Below are 23775 nucleotides of genomic sequence, written 5' to 3'. Positions count from 1 at the left end.
CAATCGTCGATCGACCCCTCCTGAAACCTAACTGCAAATCTAATAAACCTCCTCCGGTCTATATCCAATCCATTAGTCTCGGTCTCAGTAGTTGTTCAAAGAGTTTACCAGTCGTGTCAAGTAAACTCAACGGTCGGTAAGCCGAAGGCGTGCCAGGATCGCTCCTACCTTTTGGGATAAGAACGAGCCTTGCCACCTTTCACCGGCTGCTGAACGTTCCTGTCGTCAAACACGTGTTGTACAGGTCGAGGAGTATCTCCGGCTTGTGTCCGTAGACGAGCCACAAGCCGGAGGATATCGGATGGTACTCCGTCCGATCCCGGTGCCTTACCCGTCTTCATCGCATTCGTTGCTCTGATGAGCTCCTCAGCGGCAAAAGCGGGGGGCATTTGTGCATCCACGTCATCCATCACGTTTGTCCTAATCGGGTGCGTCGGAAACAATCCGTCAACAATCCGTCCTGCTATTTCGGCATCTTCAAGTTCCGGTGAGACTCGGGCCCCTAGTTTCCCGGTCACAATCTTGTAGCCGGTTCCCCAGGGATCCTCGTTCACCTCCTCGCAGAGCTTCCTCCAGCATCACGTCTTGCTGTCCCGTATTGCTTTCGTCAGCGTCTTCCGTGCTGTTTTGTATATGTGTAATAGAGTCGGCTTGCATCGCCGATGCACCTATCGCTATTACCAATTATTTAGAAGGGGGAGGGCAAGGGAGGCGGTATATCGCTCCTGACAAGGTAAAGAGAAAGGTGGACGCAATAATCATTCCTCATATCTTAATAAACCCTTTATTACATCATGCTACCCTGAGCATACAGTTCGGACATTCAAACGCGCGTCTTATTATCTACACTACAATCTACGATCGCTAAAAGAGATGGCCGGCACGTTAGCGCCTTGCCATCTCGATACCGACTCGATATAATTTAACTTAGGCTAATAACCGAACCAGCCGCGCCGGCCCGTGAGAGCCTGGCGTAGCGCACAAGCCGTGAGTAGCCTTAGAGTGAGAATTAGAGAGAGAGATTAGAAATTGACCTGACGATTGAAGATCTTCGATGCAGGGCCTCGCCGAAGATGGTGATGGCGTCTGATTACAGGCAAATCTGTCCGTGGTCGGAAGAACTCGGCGGAAGATTGGCTAGATCCGTAGCCGATACTTGTGTCGTCTCGGTTTCCTCTAATCTTTTCTTTGCGGTTGACTGCAGGGGGTCAGCACACCTCTCTCTGCTAATGGCCACTTTCTACTACTCGTCGCGAGTACGCTTCCGAGTGCGTGAGAGACTGCTTCTCACGCTCTCCTCACTCTCTTGCCTAATCGGCGGCACGCGGCACCGTCAAGTGCGGCTAGTGTCACGCGCCTGCCTACTCTAATCGCGTTCTTTCTTTCTCTCTTATCTCTCTGTTTCTCTCACTCTCTCTCTTTCTCTCCTACAAGAGCGCATAGTAACAGGCGCTCTTGCCGACCAATGCCATTGCCTCTCTCTATCCTTCTTCCTCTTGCTCGTTGCGGTGGCGATGCTGAAAACATACAGGCATGCATCAGGCACGTGAATTATGTGCTATAGGTCTGCCATGAGTCCTCGCCGATGGTAGGGAGAGATGGGGAACACACGGTGCAGGTCAAATCCACCGGCACCGTTACATATGGCTTGAAGGTTTTCCCTTTCAGGTCCGCCTCCTACCCTTGTCATTCGTCGCCGATTTGTCAGGCATATCCTGCGTAACTCGGCTATTTCGTTCGTCCACCAATATTATGGTTGTCTTTGTTGTATCTGTCGACATTTCGGCATTGTGCCTCTGCGCAAACTTTCTATTAATTTGGCTGTCTCGTCTGTCAGTTTTTCCGCTCTTTGCCGGCCAGTTAGTTCTGAGGGAATTCTCTCCCCTGGAGCCGGTGCAGCCATTAGCTCTTTCGAAAATTTTCATCCGTCGAGTTTACGTAGGTTCCATCGCGGTGGTTGATGGGTTCTCGTTCGTCTCGTTCCCGTCCGATCCACCACTTCAAAGACGATGTATTGGTGATCGCTGGCTGTGTAGTCTTCGATCACCTGCCATCCTCTCAGCCGTGGCAGAATTCTGTCCGTGTCATCGTGACGTCGGGGATAGAGTCACCAACACCTGGCCGTCTGTACGTCGGCGTATGTCCCGTATTTACCACTGCTAGATCGAGCCTTGCGGCCATTTCCAGCAGTAGTCGTCCGCGTCGATTCGTTTCGTTCATTCCCCACTCGGTCGCCCTCGCGTTAAAATCCCCCGCAACGATGACATCCCCGGCAGGTCCCTGATCCCGTCTTCTAGGAGTGCCACCTTCTTTTCTAAGTCCATCGCGGTGTAATTGGGTGTCAGGTTGACGCTGAGATAAGTGACAGCGCCAACTGTGACCTAGACGTAGTCGTACCCAGATAGCAGTGGTCTCTGTCACGTTTGTAATGTATGTCTTGGTCGTCCTTCTCCTGTATGGTTCACTCAGAATCAGGATGTCCGCGTCATATTCGTCGGCCATCTAAGGTAGGAGCATGTCTGCAGTCCTACTTCGATTCAGGTTTCCCTGAATTATTTTGTCCGTCCTCTGATCCGCCCCCTGCACTCTTCCAGCGCGGCCCGGAACACGGCACACCTGCCGCCTCCGGCGAGGTGGGCGACGTCCCCGTGCCTGGTCTCGGAGCACAGTGGGCAGACCGGCTTGTTTTGGCATTCCGTCGCGTAGTGTCCAGATGTGCCACACTTGCGGCAGCATTTCGTCCTGTCTTTGCCTGTGCATTCAGCTTTTACATGGCCGAAGCCCAGGCATCTGTAACATTTTGCCACCGTCAGTCGTTTCCGAACGCGGCAATGCACCCAGCCAATTCCGATCCGACCACGCCGAAACCATGCATCGGCTTCCCGCGATTCTAATTCGCAGACCGCCATATACTATATATATATATATATATATATATATATATATAGTACTGCTCAGCGCGGTTTGGACCGAAAATGTGGACTCGAAAGTCCGTGTCTCGTCCCGTCTCTCGTCTGAGCGCGTCCGTCACGTCTTTCGGAGTCGCAACGCAGTCCAGATCCATGATCTCCAATTGGACCTTGAAGGTCACGGCCCTGACACTGCACGCTTCCCCAATCGTGTCTTGGATCTGTCGTCCAAACATCTCACGTCCGTCCGGCTTGTCTGCGTCTACCTGTAGCTTCAGAAGACATAAGCCGTTCTTCGTCTTTCTCAGGGTTGTCACCTGCACGTGGCTCTCCTTCGGGTCGATCGTCGTCCGTATTTTCCGTACTATGTCAGAGTATGTCACGTCCGTGCTCGGCCTGATCCGGACAACCAGACCCCTTTTCCGGTGGGCCGGTTCCCCTCTGTCAGGCTGATTCTTTACGTCCGTTTTCTTTTTTGTCTTGTCTGATCGTTTTCGTGTTACCGTCTGCCAGCCCTTGGTCGGTTCCATCGTCGGTGGCCTCTTTTGTGAGGGCTCCGGCGTGGTTCCGGTCGACGAACGTTTTCGTTTCGTCCGTGGCGTTTCTTCGTTATTTGCCGCTGTTCTGTCTGTATTGTTGTTGTCTTGGGAACGTCTTTCCGAAACTGTGTCCGATCGCTTGTGCAGCGCGATGTCCACAGTCTCGAGAATTGTCTTAATTCCCGTTTTCATTGTCATGTTCATGTTCTTTTGTATGTTTGCTGCCTTGGTCATCTTCGTCGCCGTCTCTTGTATGAGCCACAGCAGTTCCGTCACGTCTCGTGTAGTGTTTGTTATTGTCGGTGTTCGTCCTGTCGTCGGTTCTTTGCTGTCATTGGCAGAGACGTAGCTCACCCCGCTGCCGCCACTTGACACACTGTCCGTCCTCTGTCGTCTCGGTAAGTTCAGTAGGTTCGTGTCGTCTTTTCGTGTCGTTCTCCCCATTCCCATGCACAAAGTACGGCCCTCAAAATCCGTGCCGCTGCCCGTGGTCACCGGGGCTTTCACCCGATCGGAACCCGGGGTGGATTCCTCCTGAGAAGGAGTTACCACTTGAGGTACATCAGTGTTTTCATTGTGCAATTTCATAATTTTGTGTTCCGTTATGCTAAAGGTCCCTCGTAGTCGCAACTCCACGAATCGCGCTTGAACGAGACGCGGTCCCTGAGGTCCCCTCCCCTGTGTGTTTACTTTGTGTGTTCAGTGTTCCTCCCTGTGGTGTGTGCGTGTACGAGTATAAGTGCCCATAGGCGAAACCGAGCTTCGTTCACGGGGAGAGCCCGTTTAGAGTGATCCCCTTCACTCGCTTTCGGGCGGCTCCGTTTATAGGAGTCCCCGACCATTTGCTTTTCGGTAAGACCCGTTTATAGGGTCGCCGAGCATTCACTTCCCCGGTTTGCCAGAAGGCGTGTGTGTGTGAGTGTTTGCGTAGTATGTGTGTGGGTATGTGTATAAGTGATTAATGGTTGGACACATCGGCAGAATACCATTATCTTTTGCGTCATTTGTGAGTCATATCTTCCTCTTGGCCGTGTCCGTTATAGCGTTGCTGTTCAGAGCATTGGCGCGACGGACAACGTTTCCACCGGACACGTCGTGGACGTTGAAAGCTAGCATTTGCCCAGTGAGGTGTTACCACTCACTGGACCAGCCCGGCATTATTATTATTTTTTTTTTTTTTTTTTTTACATGGAGTTGTGGAATCCTTTTTGCGGATTCCCTTTAGTCTTGATATCTAAGGAGGTATGTGGGACTCCCCAAAAAAGACAGGCCTACCCACTAAACCGCCATCTCCTTGTTGTCCTTCCCCCAGCCAGGGACTATGTTGATATTACTTCTGACTGGGGGGTTCTGTCTGTGTTCGTTCGTTCGTATCGTTTCACCGTGCGTCGTTACGTCGCGTCAATCCGTCTGCTCAGTCGTCCTTCAGACAGTCGTCCCCGTTCTTACGTCTTAGTATGGTTTCCGTATTAGGCCAAGCAACAGGTATTTTTTCGTGACATTAATCCTAGTTGCAAGCCGACTGTACCATTATGAGCAGGCCATACCAGACTTCATTAGGTATATGTTTTGGACAACCAAAGCTCATCAGCTTTTTTTTTATTAACATTTTTAACAACAAAATGGCACTTTTTTCGGTTTTTTACTCATAACTGAAAAAGTAATTAGGCTAGCTTAATACTGTCAATAGACAAATTGTAGCTAATAATATAACGAATAAAATGCTTTTTCGAACGAATCAATCGGATAATTAGAAGCTGAGAAAACTTTGGAAAACCCGGAAAATAGAGCACATTTTAAAAAATTCATAAAACCACTATTTTTTAAGTTGGAGAGCTCAGCTTTTGCAGAAATGTAGTATTTGATGTCTAGTTTATGCATGCGAAAGATTGACGGTATAGGATGATTAGGTACCGAGTTATTGCAATTATAATTTTTTTTATGCCCTTAATTGTAAATCGCTGCTTGCTCCTGAGGTGGTCCAATTTCAATTTTAAAAACGGATTTGGAAAGTACGTAATCCACGCAACAAAATGTATATTTTCATTTTCCACGCAGAAGATGTTAAAGTAGAGAAAAACGCGCTCAAACACAACTCTGAACCGACGCTCGCGCGTTTGTGGTCGTGTAGTGGGGGGAAGCGCAGGAGAGGAGACGCAGCAGTATATAGTAATACAAGCGTTCGGATACAAGCGTGCGGCTGGGGACTCAGTTTTGCGCAGTTATTTCGTTTTATTTTATATATTACAAACGTGCGTTACTTTACTTTTTTTGTTATTTATAATATATATATATATATATATATATATATATATATATATATATATATATTATATGTGTATATGTGTGTATATTCATAATTATTTAACGATAAACAGGAATCATCTACAGTTACATTTATATTTGAAATATTTCGGAGTTTGGAGCAGCTGTTCTGTAATCCCGTGGCGTCTCTCTCTCGCTTTCTCTCATTCTTGCTACAGGCCCAGCTGCTGTATAGGTATAGCGGTATATAGTATAGTATTTTAAATTGAAGCAAAAAGAAAGCGACGCCAACGGTTGTTTGCTTGGCGCTGCTTGCTCAGTCGTAACCACGTGTTGAAAGCAGTTGGATGTAATACGTGCCGCCAACAAGACTATTACCTATTTTTTTTTGTTCTGATTGTTGAAGTTGCATAAAAATTGTCAACGTGTTTATGAGAGAGCCTTTTGGCCTTTCAAGTTAATGTTTTGTATTAGTGAATCATACTACAATTGAAACGAAGAACTCTGCAACTAAAATGGATGAAGAGTCAGCCAGAAACGATAGGTATGCATAGTTTTCGATAGCTCTAGTCAAAAAATACTTTCAGATTGATTTTTTTTTCTTATATTTAGCGGTGACAACGAAATTAACGAGGAGGAAAGAAATGAAGGAGTTGATGAAGATTCCGTTTCTGGAAAAGCCAGGTTAATATCATTTTAATTAAAGTATTATTTATCGAATGTATTCAAGACGCTCTTTGTGATTTATGTACACGTGATGTGTAATTATAAATATATATTTATGGTTTTTTTCTAGCAACGATGATAATGGAGCACACCAGCAAACAATTGAAACGTGTCCGATGTGCGACAAGCCATTGCATCTTTCTGAAGCAGATGTATTAACGGAGGATGACATCAATGCATTAGTAGCAGCAAGTAAGAAGCGAAAAAATGATTTACATTTAAAAATCGAAAACTTGAAACAAATAACAGTCCACAAAACATGTCGAACAGAGTATTTAGAAATATGTATGTTGTGCGATTGGCCGATGGAACCATCAAAGTCTTGTATAGTAAAAGAGCGTGCGATTGCGAAACTAGTTAATGCAAGCATTAAAAGAAAAGATAAAAAATACCTAGGTTTTCAACATTTAGCGACAATGCGCGTACATCAGTCGTGTCAAAGAACGTACAGCCGGGAATGTAACATAAAAATTGCTTTACAAAACATAACGAAAACAAGGTCGGACGATCGGCAAAGACAAGTTCTCGGGCGCAATTTCAATTTTTCTACGCATTGCTTTTTTTGTTCTAATCAATTAAGTCTGGGCCAAAAATGTGTGAGAGTATCCACTCAAAGTACTATTGACAATGTTATTGAACAACTAAAAGTTTACCCGAAAACCGAAATTAATAAAGTTATAGCATCGCGTTTGAAGATTTTGGAAAACTGCACTAATGATTATTACGTTGTTAATGATGTTTCTTACCATCGTAAGTGTTTACCTACTTTTTATGCGTTCAATCCGAGTAATATTAGAGGTAAACCAATTAGCGACAGTATGTCTATGGTAGTTTCATTTATGATCAACTTTATAGTTGAAAATAGTGAAGAGTGTCAATTTTCTATGAAAAAACTGTTACAACTTTATACTGAACAAAGTGGGGTTTGCGATTTACCGCGATTTGATAGAATTGAGGATCAGCTAATAGAACATTTCGACGATGAAATTGTTATTTATAAAAGCAGAAACGATCGGTTCATATGTTTTAAGCGCACATTGGGCCAATCCATTCACGAAAGCTGGTATAATAATCGTAGTAAGAACGAAGAGAACGAAAAGAAACGGATCGTTGAAATGGCAGCGCACATTATTCTCCAAGATATTCGAGCAAAGGAATTCGATCTAGATAATTACAATTCGCCATCTGATTTTTTGAAAAACGCTAAAAACGACGTTCCAGAATCGCTACAGCTATTTCTTGATATACTAATTAAAACACATAAACGCAAGCCTAAAAATGGCTCTTGGGATAAGTGGGAGAAAAAAATCGTCACTGCTGCTCACGTCTTAATGTCATCCGTTAGACCGAAATCATTTAGATCTTCAATATTACTTGGGCTTGCAAGCACAATACATACCAAATATTCTGCGCGAGGATTGATTGACGGGTTGCATTCCATAGGTCTTTGCGAATCATACTTTGAAACGGTACGGTTGGAGAGTTCAATTATCAATGCTCCAGATCAATATGATATACAAGACGACACGTATATTCAATTCATCTATGACAACGCAGATCACAATACTGCAACAATAGACGGTAAAAATACATTTCATTGTATGGGCGGTATAATGTGTGCGACGCCAGAGTCTTCCGTAACATGCAAGAATTCAATTCCTCGCTTGAAAGGAGTTTTACCGAAAATAAATACAGCAACGTCTCGGGCTTTGTGCCGCTCAGCGATTTCAAAACTAATAAACCTTTCAAGTTAGATAGCGTAACTGTTCGCGATTGGGAAGGAGTTTCTAGTAATGACTTTTCGATGACATTGAAACCGATTGATGTGCTTTATTTTTTCGAAAAATATAGAGCACCGAATAGCACAGCAAATTGGCATGGTTTCATGAATACCTACCATCATTTCAACACCGACTACTGTACAACGAAAGTTATACCTTTGCCATCCATCAAAGCACCGCCGAGTGAACATAAAACTATTTTGACCGCGTCGATCGACGCTAGACATAGAGCCGACGAAAAGAAAATGAAGCATTGCTTCGTAACTTTTGATTTACCCTTGTTCATGAAAGCCAGCCAAATAATAGCTTCGATAGATCCATCTAACGATCCCTTCAATCTGCGCTCCATTATATTGCGGTTAGGGGGTTTTCACCTCCTGATGTCATTCATTGGAAGCATAAATGTTATAATGAAAGGTAGTGGCCTTTACGAGGCATTTTGCACGATGTACGCAGAGCTATCCGCTGAGAAAGCTTTGACAGGCCATGCGTTTTCAAGGGCGGTAAGAGGCCACCTCATAGTGCAAGCTGCTCTTGCAAGTATTATTTTGAAAAATATGGACCTGGATGATACTGAAAGAGCTTACTTAGAAACAGGCTTGACAAAAAATGGAGAAACAGATTTCGATGATTATTTAGCTGATCCAATTATGGAAAATGTAAAACAAAAATTCATTGCTACTGTCGATGCGCTTGAAAAAAAAGGTCCTACTTGTCAATTGTGGATTCGCTACTTTAAACTTATTTGTTTATTACAACGATTCGTCGATGCTGAATGGTCAGGAAATTTCGAACAACACCTCGAAACAATTTTGTTGATGATTCCTTTCTTTTTCGCTTCTGGCCACCATTTGTACGCTAAAGCTTGTCTTTTGTATGTTCAACAAATGCTACAATTGCCAGAAATCATGGACTTGAACGAATACGATCAATTTTGTAAACAAGGGTTTTTTACTATAAGGCGTTCTAATCGGTTTTGGTCTAGAATCTGGTCAGACATGACGATTGAGCAGGTGTTAATGCGAGCAATGAAGTGTTCTGGTGGTTTGACGCATGGCCGTGGATTAACTGAAGGAGTTATAGCAAAATGGATTTTGTCTAGAATGGCCGTGTTAGAAATCGGAAACTCGATGGAATTATTTTGCAACGTCGTTTTTTCAACATCTGAGCAGCATGTTGACAACCGTGTGTCACGCATGTCCAGAGATTCGGAAGATTTAGCGAAGGTGCTACAATTTTTCGAAACTTACGATCCTCTCCCTGATTTGGACAAACTCATCGGAATATTTTCCGGCGTTGTTGCAGATTCTTCTGTGAATTGCCATAAAGCTTTCGAGATCGGCACGGCTTTATTCAAAAATACGTCTGAGAAGAAATTCACAGACGTTAAATTCAAAAGGCAAGATAAAATTGTACATTTATCGGCAGCAAATTCAACGATAAAAAATTCATCCAATGAAGAAGTGTATATCCAACCACTAATTATTTTTCAAAAAATTTCATTGAATATTGAAACGAAGGAGGATATAAAGGAGTACGCTAGCTTTTACGAGCTTGCACCTATTCCTTTATCTTTATTTGATGAAAATGGCATGAGAAAAACAAAAAAGTCATAATTTGTTTCCAACTTCGAATTTACGCATCAATTATCTGGCACACTCGGGACTATAACGTACGTAGTTGACGGTGGATTTTTATTGCACAAAGTTGTTTGGCAAAGTAATACGATGATAAGAGATATAATAGACAAATATATAACTTACGTAAAAAACAATTACGATCTCGATAGTTACGTAATATTCGATGGATACCCAGACGATGATACTCTGTCAACGAAATCAGTTGAACGTTCGCGCAGGACATTAAAAAATATAGGCCGTGAAATCGCCTTCGATGAGAACACGATAATAGCAACTAGTCAAAAACTGTTTCTCAATAACGAAAATAATAAATCGAGGTTAATTCAATTAATTTGTAATTCATTGAACGTAGCAGGTTATCGAACGAAAGTCGCCGTCGAAGACGCAGACAGATTGATAGTTACAACAGCAGTGGACAATGCGCGTATGGATTCGGATAATACAGTAATTATTGTAGGACAAGATAGAGACTTATTGGTGATTTTTTCGCAATTGTCTGAGGATATGAACAATATATTTTTTAAGAGAGTAATGAAAGGTAATTCACCCGACGAGTACTATAGCAGCAATAGTTTTAAGTTTCCTTCATTAAAAAAATTTGTAGCGTTTCTACACTGTTTTTGTGGTTGTGATACGACGTCTTGTTTCTACAATCTTGGTAAAAACAAAATTATTGAGGCCATGGAACAAGAAAAATTATTTGAATATGCAGCTATATTTTACGACGCCCAGGCCACTCGAAAAAAAATAGCTTGGGCTTCATTTCAAATAATCATCAGCTTATACAGTACGAAAATGGAGAAGGCATTAATAGATAAAGCTAAGGTTTTCAGCTTGAGCGACTTGCGTTACTTACACTACAGTAACATTAAAAAAAAATTTTCATTGGAAAGATTGCCACCTACAGAAGGGGCTGCCAAAGAGCATGCGTATCGCGTTTATTATCAGCTGCAGCTATGGCTGGGTAACGAAAACCTACGACCAACAGACTATGGTTGGGAAGTTAGAAATAATAACTTATTTCCTGTCGGTACTCGCGATCCTCCGGTCCCCGATAAAATACTTAATCAAATATCGTGTTCGTGTAGCAAAAAAGGGTGCGTAGACAATTCGTGCAGTTGCAAAAAACACGGTTTAAAATGTTCTAACTTATGTGCACATTGCCACGATGATACTACATGTTCTAACTTAGATGCGAATAACCAATCGATTGCGCCCGACGATGACAATGTGTCGGAAGAAGAGTTAATGCATGACGATAACGAATTTGACGAACTACAGGTGGATAATGTCCATTTAAATATTGAGGCAGAAATCGTGCCGTCTGCTAAGAAAAGAAGATTTACTTAATACTTAGAAGATTGACAAATTGTAACTTCTACTCGTAACACTCACGAAATAGTTTATTGTATGCGCTCAACTATAGAAAAAAATGTATCCATTTTCTATAAATATTTTTTAGCAAACTGTAAAATAATAAAGAAAAATTCTATATGTACTGCTGTAAAAAAAATGTTTATACGTTTTACTGTTTTTTTCTTTTTGAATAAAAGCTATGTTTTTAATTATAAATGTACTCACACAATAATGTTTTGTATTTCCCAAACATTACAATAATAGAGAAACCTATTTGTATATTATACGAACATCACGAATTTAATACTTCCTAGTAAAACAACATTACTTCTCATACTGCACGCTATGCATATTTAATTGTATCGATTACCCACACATGAAATAACGTAAAAAAAGCATAAGTAATACAAAAACAAATATTGATTGAAAAGAAAACGACGCGACGCGTGTAGTGCCGGGCCGCGCGCTTGTATTACTATATACTGCTGCCTCTCCTATCCTCCGCTTCCCCCCACTACACGACCACAAACGCGCGAGCGTCGGTTCAGAGTTGTGTTTGAGCACGTTTTTCTCTACTTTAACATCTTCTGCATGGAAAATGAAAATATACATTTTGTTGCGTGGATTACGTACTTTCCAAATCCGTTTTTAAAATTGAAATTGGACCACCTCAGGAGCAAGCAGCGATTTACAATTTAGGGCATAAAAAAAATTATAATTGCACTAACTCGATACCTAATCATCCTATACCGCCAATCTTTCGCATGCATAAACTAGACATCAAATACTACATTTCTGCAAAAGCTGAGCTCTCCAACTTAAAAAATGGCGGTTTTATGAATTTTTTAAAATGTGCTCTATTTTCCGGATTTTCCGAAGTTTTCTCAGCTTCTAATTATCCGATTGATTCGTTCGAAAAAGCATTTTATTCGTTATATTATTAGCTACAATTTGTCTATTGACAGTATTAAGCTAGCCTAATTACTTTTTCAGTTATGAGTAAAAAACCGAAAAAAGTGCCATTTTGTTGTTAAAAATGTTAATAAAAAAAAAGCTGATGAGCTTTGGTTGTCCAAAACATATACCTAATGAAGTCTGATATGGCCTGCTCATGATGGTACAGTCGGCTTGCAACTAGGATTAATGTCACGAAATCGTTCTTTTGATGCTCTGTTGCTTGGCCTATATAGGTAGCGACTAAACGCCACCATTCGGGTTTATGCAGCATCACCTCTACAATGTTATCGGGAGTGATGTTGCCAACTGTTGTTTCTAGTTCTCGTCTGAGTCTTGTCCAGCGGTCGCACCCGAAAAACGTTATTATTATTATTATTATTATTATTATTATTATTATTATTATTATTATTATTATTATTATTATTATTATTATTATTTTTTTTTTTTTTTTTTTTTTTTTTTTTTTTTTTTTTATGGTGGTAAAAAAACAGGATAAATCCTCATGGACCATAACGGTTGGAGTGTGACGGCAGTTCACCGAAGCTACCCACCTACACTCTCCCACCCGCCGTGTGACGTGACTCGCTGATCCTCTCAGACCGGGCTGTTTCAAGCCATCTATCAATCGAACGCAAGGAGCCTCCGGGTCGTCGAAGACCAGCTGACCGCCCAAATCCCGCTTCTCTTCAACCGGAGGGTAAACCATCCGGGGAAGAGTAGTAAAGTCCACCTACACCATTCTCCAGCGGGGAACCGCGTAAGCATTACTTCCCGCTGGAGAACCGCGTCAAGTCCTCTCGTTGTCCACGGGTCCTGTATCGTTTCGTTACGTCCGTTTATTCACATTCATCCATTTGTTCATACCATTTACTCCCGCATTCTTCTCGTCTAACACTCGACTTCCAGGCAACCGTCCGCCTTTTTCCCTCGTAGGATAGTCTCAACGTACGTTGCCGTTACCGTCCAGTAGTCTTTGTCTTGTAGCATCTTTGCCACAATGTTGTTGGGCGTGATGTTTCCAAGCGTCGTCTCCAGTCTTTGCCTTTCGTCGTTCCAGTGTGAGCATTTGAAAAATGTATGCTCTGCGTCATCACATTTGTATCCACAGTATTTACAGTCGGCGCTGTTAACTTTGTTTCTGTCAAACAGATATTTCCTGAAGTACCCGTGGCCGGTAAGAAACTGGGTCAGGTAAAAATTCACTTCCCCAAATTGCCTCTCCGTCCACGGTCTCAGGTCGTCAATGAGTCGTCTAGTCCATGCTCCGTTCGTGCTCATCCTCCATTGTTTGTTCCAGTCCGTCATCGTCCTAGTTCTTTCGTCCTGGGCAGCTTCCGTTCTGGTCATGTCGCTGTTTCGTTCGTACACGCGTTTCCGCTCTCTGGCGAGCATGTTTATCGGGATAACCCCCGCCACCACCAGGACAGCCTCAGCCGAGACTGTCCTGTAGGCGCAGGCTATCCTCAGTGCTCCCTGTCTTTGTACGTTTGTCAGTCGTTTGCAGTATTTCTTGACCCCCAACGCGTCGGCCCACACCTCCGCCCCGTAGAGCATGATCGAGTGGGTCGTTGTCATCAGTAGTCGTCTCTTCCATTGTCTCGGTCCAAATGTATTTGCCATAAGACGACTGAGAGCGGAAGTCCTCTCTGCCGCCTTCCTCGCTGTCTGTTGTATGTGCGGCCAGAAGGTCATCTTCGTATCTAGGGTCACCCCCAGATACTCGACCGCCCCACTGGTCCGCAGCGATACCTCTCCGACTGTCATGGGAATCAGGGTATTAATCCTGCTTCCCGTCAGAAGGATGAGTTCTGTCTTGGCCAGGGCAAGGCTAAGTCCGCGTTCAGTCATCCATCTATTGATTCGTAACATCGCGCGGTTCAGAAGCATTTGCGCCAGCTCCGGGGTACGGGCTATTATCACCACAGCCACATCATCGGCTTAGGCAACCAGCTCCACCCCCGGTGGCATCGGTAGTCTTAGTAGTGCGTCGTACAGTATGTTCCAGAAGTCGGGTCCAAGGATTGAGCCTTGGGCGACTCCTGCTGTGATTCGTCTGGTCACTGTTCTGTCGGTCGTCTCGTATCGAATCCATCTGTCGTGTAGGTACTCCCTCATCACCCGAATCAGGTATTCGGGAACCCTGAAAGTTTGTAGGGCCTCCAGAATATCCCCCCACCGAGCGGAGTTGAAGGCATTCCTGACATCAAGAGTCGCGAGAAGTACTATTGGCCTCGCTCCGTAGCACACGAGCCTCGTCCGCCGAAAGGCGTCGGTCACTTGTCGAATCGCCCCTATAGTTGAGCAGCCCCGTCTGAATCCGTACTGGTTTCCTGCAAGTCCTCCGTTTGCAGTTACCGCGTTCGTCAGTCTTGGTTTCAATAACGCTTCGTAAAGTTTACCCGCTGTGTCTAGAAGACTCAGGGGTCTATAGGAAGACGGACTATTCGGCTCTCCTTTTCCTTTATGCAGGAGAACCAGTCTAGCAGTCTTCCATCGTCTGGGAAAGATGCCCGCACGTAAGACCGCGTTATACTTATCCAGGAGGAGTCCTGGACGTACGCTCACGATCTGCTGGAGGATCTCTCCCGGTATACCGTCTGGTCCGGGTGCCTTACCAGGCTTGATCGTGGACACAGCCTTAATAAGCTCTGCCCCGACAAACTCTGGCACTGTCGTCTCTTGTTCGTTCGTCATTTCTTCCGTCTCTGGTTGGTTTGGGAAAAGTCCATCTACTATTGCTTTCATGGTGTCTTTGTCTTTTGGTTCAGAAGGGCCAAGGGCCCCCAATTTCTTGGTCACAATCTTGTAGCCAAGTCCCCAGGGGTCCCGCTCCACTTCTTCACACAACTGTCTAGCGCATCGGTTTTTACTGTCCTTTATTTTAGTGGTCAGTCTCTTACGTGCCATCTTATACGCTGTCGATAGTTCGTCCGCGTCTGGTCTGCTCTTTTTCCGTGCGCGGTTCATCCTCCGGCGGCAGGCAATGCATTCCCCACGGAGGAGGCCAATCTCGTCCGTCCACCAGTACATTGCTCGTTTGTGTGTTCGGCCCTTGCGTCGAGTCATCGTGGCGTCGCACAGTTCCGTTATCAGTTCCGTTGTCTTGTCCGTTATCCATTCGGCACGCTCCCGCAGACCAAGCTCTGCCGGGACAGACTCGGCGGGTAACGGTGCCTCCCTTAGCAGTTTGTCAAACAGCTCTCTATCTTGTCGTCGTAAGTTCCAATACGTTGAAGTCCTGTCTCTAGTTTGTCCGTTTCGTATGTTCGTCGATTGATTTGTCACCTCAAAGACGATGTGCTGATGATCGCTGGCTGTATAGTCCTCGGTCACCCGCCATCCTCTTATCCGCGACGAGATCCTGTCTGACGTCATCGTCACATCGGGTATTGAGTATCCGAAGCCCGGTCGTCTATAGGTCGTTGTCGTCCCTTGGTTGACCACTACCAGATCAAGCCTTGCGGCCATTTCCAGAAGCAGTCTTCCTCGTTTGTCCGTCGTTGTCATACCCCACTCGACCGCTCTCGCGTTCATGTCTCCCGCGACGACAAAGTCACCCGGGAGACCTGTGAGGGCGTCTTCCAGCTTACCGACTTTTTCCTCGTACACTGCCATCGTGCAGTTTGGGGTCAAATATACGCTAACGTAGGTGACGGAATCTACCCTCACCCACGCGTAATCTTCCCCCCTGCCAGACGCTTGTATTCTCCTAGCCGGTTTGCCTTTGACCCATATGGCCGACGTACCGAGGGTATTCGAGAACCAGCCGTCCTGTTCTCGTAAGTCCCACAGTTGCTCGCTCAGTATCAGTATGTCTACGTTTCGTTCCTTCGCTGTCTGTGATATAAGCAGCTGGGCTGCCTCGCACCTACGCAGGTTTCCTTGTAAGATTCCTGTCATTGTCGTGTCTGCTTCCGGCACTCCTCCAGCGCTGCCCGGTAGGCCGCGCACGCTCCCGTTCCCGGGACGTGCGCCCTCTCCGTTGCACGCGCCTCGGAACATAGGAAGCACGTCGGCTGTTTGGTGGGGCAGGCTCTCCCGACATGGCCGGTCCCCCCGCACCTCCAACAGCACTGTCCTCTGTCAGGTCCTGTGCAGTCCGTTCGTCTATGTCCGTATCCGAGGCACCGGTAGCACCTCGGGACCGTCAATCTTTCTCTCAGCCGACAGTTGACCCAGCCGATCTTAATTCTGCCCTTCTTGAGCAGTTTGTGGGCCGTGTCTCTGTCTGCTTCGAACACTGCCATACAAACGTCGTGTTTATTCGGTCCGAAAATGTGGATCTTAAAGTCCGCATCTTGTCCTGTTTCTCGTTTCAATGCGTTCTGTACATCATTCGTGTCTGTAACACAGTCGAGGTCTAGTATCTCTAGTGTCTGTCCGTGTGTCATGTCTCGTACATTACCCTCATTTCCAAGAGTAACCTGGAGTTTCTCCTGGAACTTCCGTCTTGCGTCTGCGTTACAGCGAAAGCGCATGAGGAGTCCTCCGTCCTTAGTCTTCCGATATCCCGAGATACTCACTTTAGAGCCCTCGGGATTAATCTCCGTCTTTAGTCTGCGCAGGGTATCCGCGTACGTTCGTCCGTCGTTTGGCCGTACCAGTATAACGTTGGTCCCCCCCTTCCGGCGGGAACCACCCGCACTGGGCCGGTTCTTGTCCAGCTCGGGCCGTTTGTTCCCGTGGATAGGCGTCGCCGCTGCGGATGTCGAAGCTAGTGGCCTCTCCCTCCGCGCGCCCAGCGCCACCACAGGGGTAGTCTGTTGCGTCTTCTGTTTGAGGGAAGTCGTCTCCGTCGTTTGGTCATTAGTCTTCTGTTTAGACTTCCTCTTTTTTCTGTTCGCGGAGTTCACCGTGGTCCAGCCTGACTCGTCCGCAACCCTTTGATAGGCCACGGCTTGCTCAGGGCTGGCCCCCGTGTCCTCCCTCTTTCTTTTCTGTCTTTCTGTCCTCCTGTCGTTTACGGACTCCAGGAGGGGATTTAGGCGGTCGCATTCACTCCATGCAATCTCCACCGCCTCCTTTATTACAGCCATACTAGTCGTTATGTCCGTACTAATATTTCTCTGTATCTTAGTCCGTGCCTCCATCTTTTCGAGCGCGGCATCAATGCGCCTGAGCTGCGTGCGAAACAGCTGGAGGTTTTCTGTCATATGTCCGTTGTCATTGTCCACGTCTTTCATGTCGGCGTCAGTGTTGGAGGTCTGCTTTTCGGAGCCCTCGTTTTTCCGCGCAGGTGGCACTTGTATGCGCCGCAGCGGTACCGTCACGTCTCGTGTATCACTAGTTCTTGTCGGTGTTCGTCCTGTCGTCGGTTCTTGGCCCTCAGCGGCAGAGACGTAGCTCACCCCGCTGCCGCCGCTTGACCCACTGTCCGTCCTCTGTCGTCTCGGTATGTTCAGTAGTTTCTTGTCGTTTTTTCCTGTCTTTCCCCCCATTCCCGTGCACAAAGTGCGGCCCTCAAAATCCGTGCCGCTGCCCGTGGCCACCGGGGCTTTCACCCGATCGGAACCCGGGGTGGATTCCTCCTGAGAAGGAGTTACCACTTGAGGTACATCAATGTTTTCATTGTGCATATTCATATTGTTGGTTTTGTCCCGTTGTGCTGAAGGTCCCTCGTGGTCGCGACTCCACGAACCGCGCTGGGACAGCGCACGGCCCCTGAGGTCCCCCCCCCTGTATGTTTACCCTGTGTGTTCAGTGTTCCCCCCTGTGGTGTGTGCGTGTACGTGAGTGCCCATAGGCGAAACCGGGCTTCATTCACGGGGAGAGTCCGTTTAGAGATATCCCCTTCTCTCGCTTTCCGGCGACTTCGTTTATAGGAGTCCCCGACCATTCGCTTTTCGGTAAGACCCGTTTATAGGGTCACCGAGCATTCACTTCTCCGGTTTGCCAGAAGGCGTGTGTGTGTGAGTGTTTGCGTAGTGTGTGTGTGTATGTGTATGAGTGATTAATGGTTGGACACATCGGCAGAATACCATTATCTTTTGCGTCATTTGTGAGCCATATCTTCCTCTTGGCCGTATCCGTTATAGCGTTGCTGCTCAGAGCATTGACGCGACGGACAACGTTTCCACCGGGCACGTCGTGGACGTTGGAAGCTAGCATTTGCCCAGTGAGGTGTTACCACTCACTGGACCAGCCCGGCATTATTATTATTATTATTATTATTATTATTATTATTATTATTATTATTATTATTATTAATATTATTATCTTCTTTCAACTATTTAATAACTTGTCGATGCATTACTAATTCTGATCTTATTGTATTCAATGATTTTACAAGATCATTTATCGTACTCGTAAGCGCAGTAACATTAGCTTCACTAGTTTTTTGCAACGTACTTAAACTTACAGCATCGTTACTCTCCTGAGGATCAGCTATATGGCACATTCCAGACTATGACGATCAGCTTTTCAGGGGTAGATTTCGAATTTTCTTGAAACTTGGTCTACATATTGTTTATATGGTACTGCATTTAAGTATGAATTATTAGATAATTATAATAATTATATCCAAAGTTATAAACATTTGAAAATTTTCAAAAATTTATATCTCCGCAACCATTTCAGTTATCGAAGCGAATTTTTTTTTATGTTACGCATAAAAGGGTGTACTTTAAAGATATTATGTGAACAACACTTTAATATGAATTTTTCAAAAAGTTATTAACATTTTTTTTTAACAATTGTCCATATCTCAAAAAGTGTTATTTTTATTTTAAAAATTCTTTTTTTATTGCATTCCTTGACATTTTATCTTTAAGAATTCGTTTTAAAATTCATCGAGCGATCATTAGATGCGACACAGTGAGCGATAATAGTGGTCGCTCACAGGCCCTACGACGTCGATAAGTCGGTAAGTTTGATAGCAGCGCCGACGCGCGGCCGAGCGATAACCCTTTTATGCGTAACATAAAAAAAAATTCGCTTCGATAACTGAAATGGTTGCGGAGATATAAATTTTTGAAAATTTTCAATTGTTTATAACTTTTGATATAATTATTATAATTATCTAATAATTCATACTTAAATGCAGTACCATATAAGCAATATGTAAACTACTAAGTTTCAAGAATATTCGAAATCTACCCCTGAAAAGCTGATCGTCATAGTCTGGAATGTGCCATATTATAAATTCTTTTGTCATTCGCGTCGTATTGTCCGTCTTTAGTGATTTTATACCCTACACCAGGAGGACCTTGATTACCCTGCTTTTTATTCAATATACGTCCAAACACATCATTTTATTTCTGAGCAATATTTAGGATTCTCTTAATATATATAGCCAGCTTCACGTAATTCTTCAATAATTGAATGAATTTCATTAACATGATAGAATTACCGGCGGTTTGTTCGGCAATAAGCAATCTCAACCAATCAACGAGCTCATTTGGATCATCCCAATATACGTAGTCAAATAATGTTCCTTTTCTAGCTATTTTATAGTTAGAAAAAAGACCTGTTCCATTAATAGTCGATTTTTGTTTCTTAGCGCTACTGCTTAAAAATAAATTTGGACCAATATAATTTTTGAATTTATTTACATGTTTATTGCGATATTCTCCATTTATTTCATATCTCTTTCGATGAGCGTTAGTGATTTCAAGAATTTTTATACATCAATTAATTTTCAACATCCGATGAACTGATTAAATTAGAATCAAGTTCTTTACGAAAGAGAAGTTCCATTAAACCAGGCATCTTGCTGTACGCTTTATCATTCACAGTCACGCTATCGTTTTGGAAGGAAATTGGGAAATTGCCTATGACATATGTATTTTCATGCAAGCGAACACCAAATATCAATGTAGAATTTAATTCATTAGCAGTACTATTGAAATATCTAGATTTGTAGGCTACTTCTGACTTGAAAACATTATCGAACGCGATTTTCTTTTTCTTTTTCGTTGGCTGTTCAGCAGTAGTAGTAGTTACTTTTATCAGTAGTTACCTCTACGAGATTCTTCAATGGATCAACCATAGGTTCAAAAGTTTCATGCAATGTCTTTTCTAAATCAGCTTTATCGCGTTTTATTAGTTGATACTTGCGTCTTATGGCATCACGAGCCATGGATAATTGCTCGAGCACCTTCTTTCTCTTTCAAAGTCAGCCATGTTTACGCTTGTAATTTCTAAAGTTAAATAATCTTCATCCACTCACTCCTTTATATTTATAGCAAAAGAATTAATTCCCTTTCTATATCGTCCATAATTTATTGGTCTGTCTCTGTCGATAACCAAAAACCCATGATTATCGTCTCTCCAACATTTTGAACAAATTGCTTTAAACTTCTCAAAAAAAATATTTGAGTTAACATGATCATTGTAAATGTGCTTAATATTCACGTCATCTTGTCGAAACAAAACAAGTAAATTCACATTATCTCGAATGAGATGCTTCGGAATGCGAGCGTACGATGGACAGAGATAGAAACTATCTACTTTTTTATGTCTGCCCATACAGAAGAATGCTTTTACGTTATCTTGCTTCTCAGTGGCTATATCGTCAAAAATCATGATAGAATTTTGTCGTGTTCTATCTGGTGAAACAACTGTCTCATGCTCGCTGAAAGCATGATACTCTATAACATTAATAGGCTCTAAAAAATCTTTCAAAAATGTATATTTAGGCTGATTAGGGGAGTTTGAGTAGACATATACGTTTTCAAATCTAAGACCATTAGGATGAGTGATTAATGTTAATAAACAATTAGTTTTTTCACAATTACTAGGTCCACAGAAAACGGCACGGATACTATTAGGCAAAGTTTGCCATGTCTTTTTTCTTGTTTTTCCGTCTCTACCACTCTATCGAAATTAAAAACGTGAAGCTTAAGAGTCTGTTCTTTGAAATCCATGTTGTTTATTCGTCATCGACACCTCACTAAATGAGTTTGTTAGGTGTAAAAAGATTGCTTATATATCTTTTATTTCATTAACATGCTGTCTTTCGAAGAAGTATGATCACGTACTATAAAAGAAAGACTGGTGGTGATCTAGTGAACAATATTGTAAATAACTTGCCTATTGAAGCTCACTTACCTGGATATCTGTATTGTGGTCCTGGTACAAAATTGAACAAACGATTGGCACGCAGAGATCCTGGTAAAAATCCACTAGGCGTTGCTTGTAAAGAACACGATATTGCTTATACACAAAATCTGGAGGATATTGCGACAAGAAATTAAGCTGATGAAATTCTAGCTAAAGCAGCTTAGGAAAGAGTGCAAGCTAAAGATAGCAGTTTTGGTGAGAAAGCAGCTGCCTTCACTGTAGCCAACATTATGAAAGTTAAATGTAAGCTTGGTATGGGTGTTGATATGAAGAAAGGTAGTAAGAAATGAGGTAGAGGATTCAAAAAACGCTAAGCACGAAAGAAATGTAGAAAAATCAAAAAGCCGTCAGTTACATTGAATAAAATTATTAAGACGGTCTCGAAAAGTAGTGTGGCTAACAATCGAGCTCTTGTAGTTATTCGTTCGGCTATAAAAGGAGCCAAAGAAGCTGTGACAAAGGCTGGCAGTAGAAGTAAAATAAATATACCACGTATTTTACCTATTCCCAGTAAAGTTGCTGGAGCGCTTCCTTTTTTAATTCCATTATTTGCTGCTTTAAGCGTCACTGGAGCTCTAGCTGGAGGAGCTGCTTCAATAGCAAAAGCCGTCAACAGTGCTAAGGCCGCTCAAAATTAATTGAAAGAAGCTCACAGACACAATAAAACTATGGAAGCTATTGCTATTGTTAAAGGACTTTGAAGCCATATCGTAAAGGTTATGGTCTTCATCTGAAATCATATTCAAGTGGAAAAGGTTTAAAAAAAGAAGCTCGAAGTAACTTTACCTAATCGAGCACTAACAGATCATGATATAAGATAATATGCTAAAATACTAAAAATTGCAAATTTTCTAGGTGTTTTCATGCGTAATACTCTGCCAGCCGATGGACCACGATATAAAGAGACAGCTATTGTAAATTTAGATGATAAACGTGGACCAGGTACTCATTGGGTCGCATACAAAAAGAAAGGTGATGAGTATTTTGATAGTTTTGGTAATCTACAACCGCTTATAGATCTATTGCTTTATCTCAAAGTTAATAGAATCATATATATATCATATAATTATATTAGATATCAAGATTTTAATACATATAATTGAGGCCATCTTTGTCTCAAATTTCTTTTAAATAAACTATAGAAAAGACGACTATTATAAAAAATACTCATTCAAAGAATGACTATCATTTGATATGAATCTGTCATTGAGAATACACTGATATTGAGTCCCTCGGGAACATCATCCGTACTCGAAACATATTATTTTTCACCGATCGAATTGATACCAAACAAAAAATACGTTCTTGGTCTAGTTAAGCTATTAACATTTAATTCAATACTAAACATTGACGTTAGTTATAATAAGTTTTACATTGAAGGTCAAGAAACTATCACTTTACCGACTGGTAGCTACGAAATAGAAGATATTGAAAGCTTTCTAAAAGAAGTATTAGCACCTAAACGTATATCGTTTAGCCTGAAACCAAATAATAATACTTTACGTAGTGTCATTCAGTGCAGTCAAAAAATACATTTTGAAACGGAAGATTCTATTGGATCAATTTTAGGCTTCACTAGACGCACGCTCGTTGAAAACGAAACACATAGTTCTGACTTACCCGTCACTATTCTCAAAGTCAACGCTTAACGTGTAAAGTGTAATATTACTACAAGCTCTTACATAAACGATCACAAAGTACATACTATATATGAATTTTTCCCAGCAGTCCCACCTGGATATAAGATTATAGAAGTTCCCTCTCAAGTCATTTACCTTTCAATCGCTGTGAGGAGCATTGATCATTTTCAAATTGTTATAGTTGATCAAGACGGAACCTAGTTAACTTTCGAGGAGAAGTCATCACAGTGCGAGTACATATAAAGGCCATATCTTATTAATGGGTATCATTTACAATATAAATTCCGGTCGAGGCTATATTAAAAGACAAAAATGTCAATCAGCAACCAGTCAACAGCGAACTATCAGACCACTCACACCTCAGAACATTCAATTCCTGAAAAGCTTGAGACTAAAAGTCACCGAAAATCGTGGAAGGAAATATTGTGCATATTAGTGTGCTGTATAAAACAACAATAATATGGAGAGAATGTTAGACATTCATTCAGGTGTCGCTTTCGATGAGTCTATAGCTCATTATGAAGTTCATTCGCATCAGCCTTATTCATTATCATATTTCAATAATAGTGATGAAATCCATATAGCAATTCAACATCAAGATTTATCTCTGCTTCCATCACGTAGTATGATTCATATTTGTGGTCGGTTGACCAAGCCGGACGGTACTACGCTAGTGGAAAACACTTTATTAGTCAACAAGGCCCTCTGTCATTTGTTTGAGGAAATACGATATGAAATAAATGCTATTGAAATTGATAAAGTGAAAAATGTAGGCTTATCGAGCCTCATGAAAAATTGGCTTTCACTCAATCCATGTCAGAGCTCTATCGCTAAAAATGCCGGATGGAATGGTGATAACAATGAAGTTTTGATATGTAATGCTCTAGGTTATTTTGATGTGA

The 23775-nt window shown here is 42.9% G+C and overlaps 2 protein-coding genes across 3 annotated transcripts in view; one reads left to right on the top strand and one right to left on the bottom strand.

The window, feature by feature from the left end:
• Positions 1 to 23775, top strand: part of LOC131668316 (actin-histidine N-methyltransferase) — a 572960-nt gene that overhangs the window by 120542 nt on the left and 428643 nt on the right. The window lies entirely within an intron of this gene.
• LOC131668329 (uncharacterized) lies at positions 15204 to 16317 on the bottom strand. Its single transcript, XM_058942408.1, has 2 exons — positions 15459 to 16317; positions 15204 to 15375 (listed from the first exon to the last, which is right to left on the bottom strand). The coding sequence occupies exons 1-2, from the start codon at positions 16173 to 16175 to the stop codon at positions 15364 to 15366; spliced, it is 729 nt and encodes a 242-aa protein (XP_058798391.1). The 5' UTR covers positions 16176 to 16317; the 3' UTR covers positions 15204 to 15363.

This window comes from Phymastichus coffea, unplaced genomic scaffold, assembly GCF_024137745.1.
Source record: "Phymastichus coffea isolate CEN01 unplaced genomic scaffold, Cenicafe_Pcof_1.1 PCOF00006, whole genome shotgun sequence".
NCBI lineage: Eukaryota > Metazoa > Arthropoda > Insecta > Hymenoptera > Eulophidae > Phymastichus > Phymastichus coffea.
Note: the sequence above shows the minus strand (reverse complement) of the source record. Positions and strands in the feature narration are given on the sequence as shown.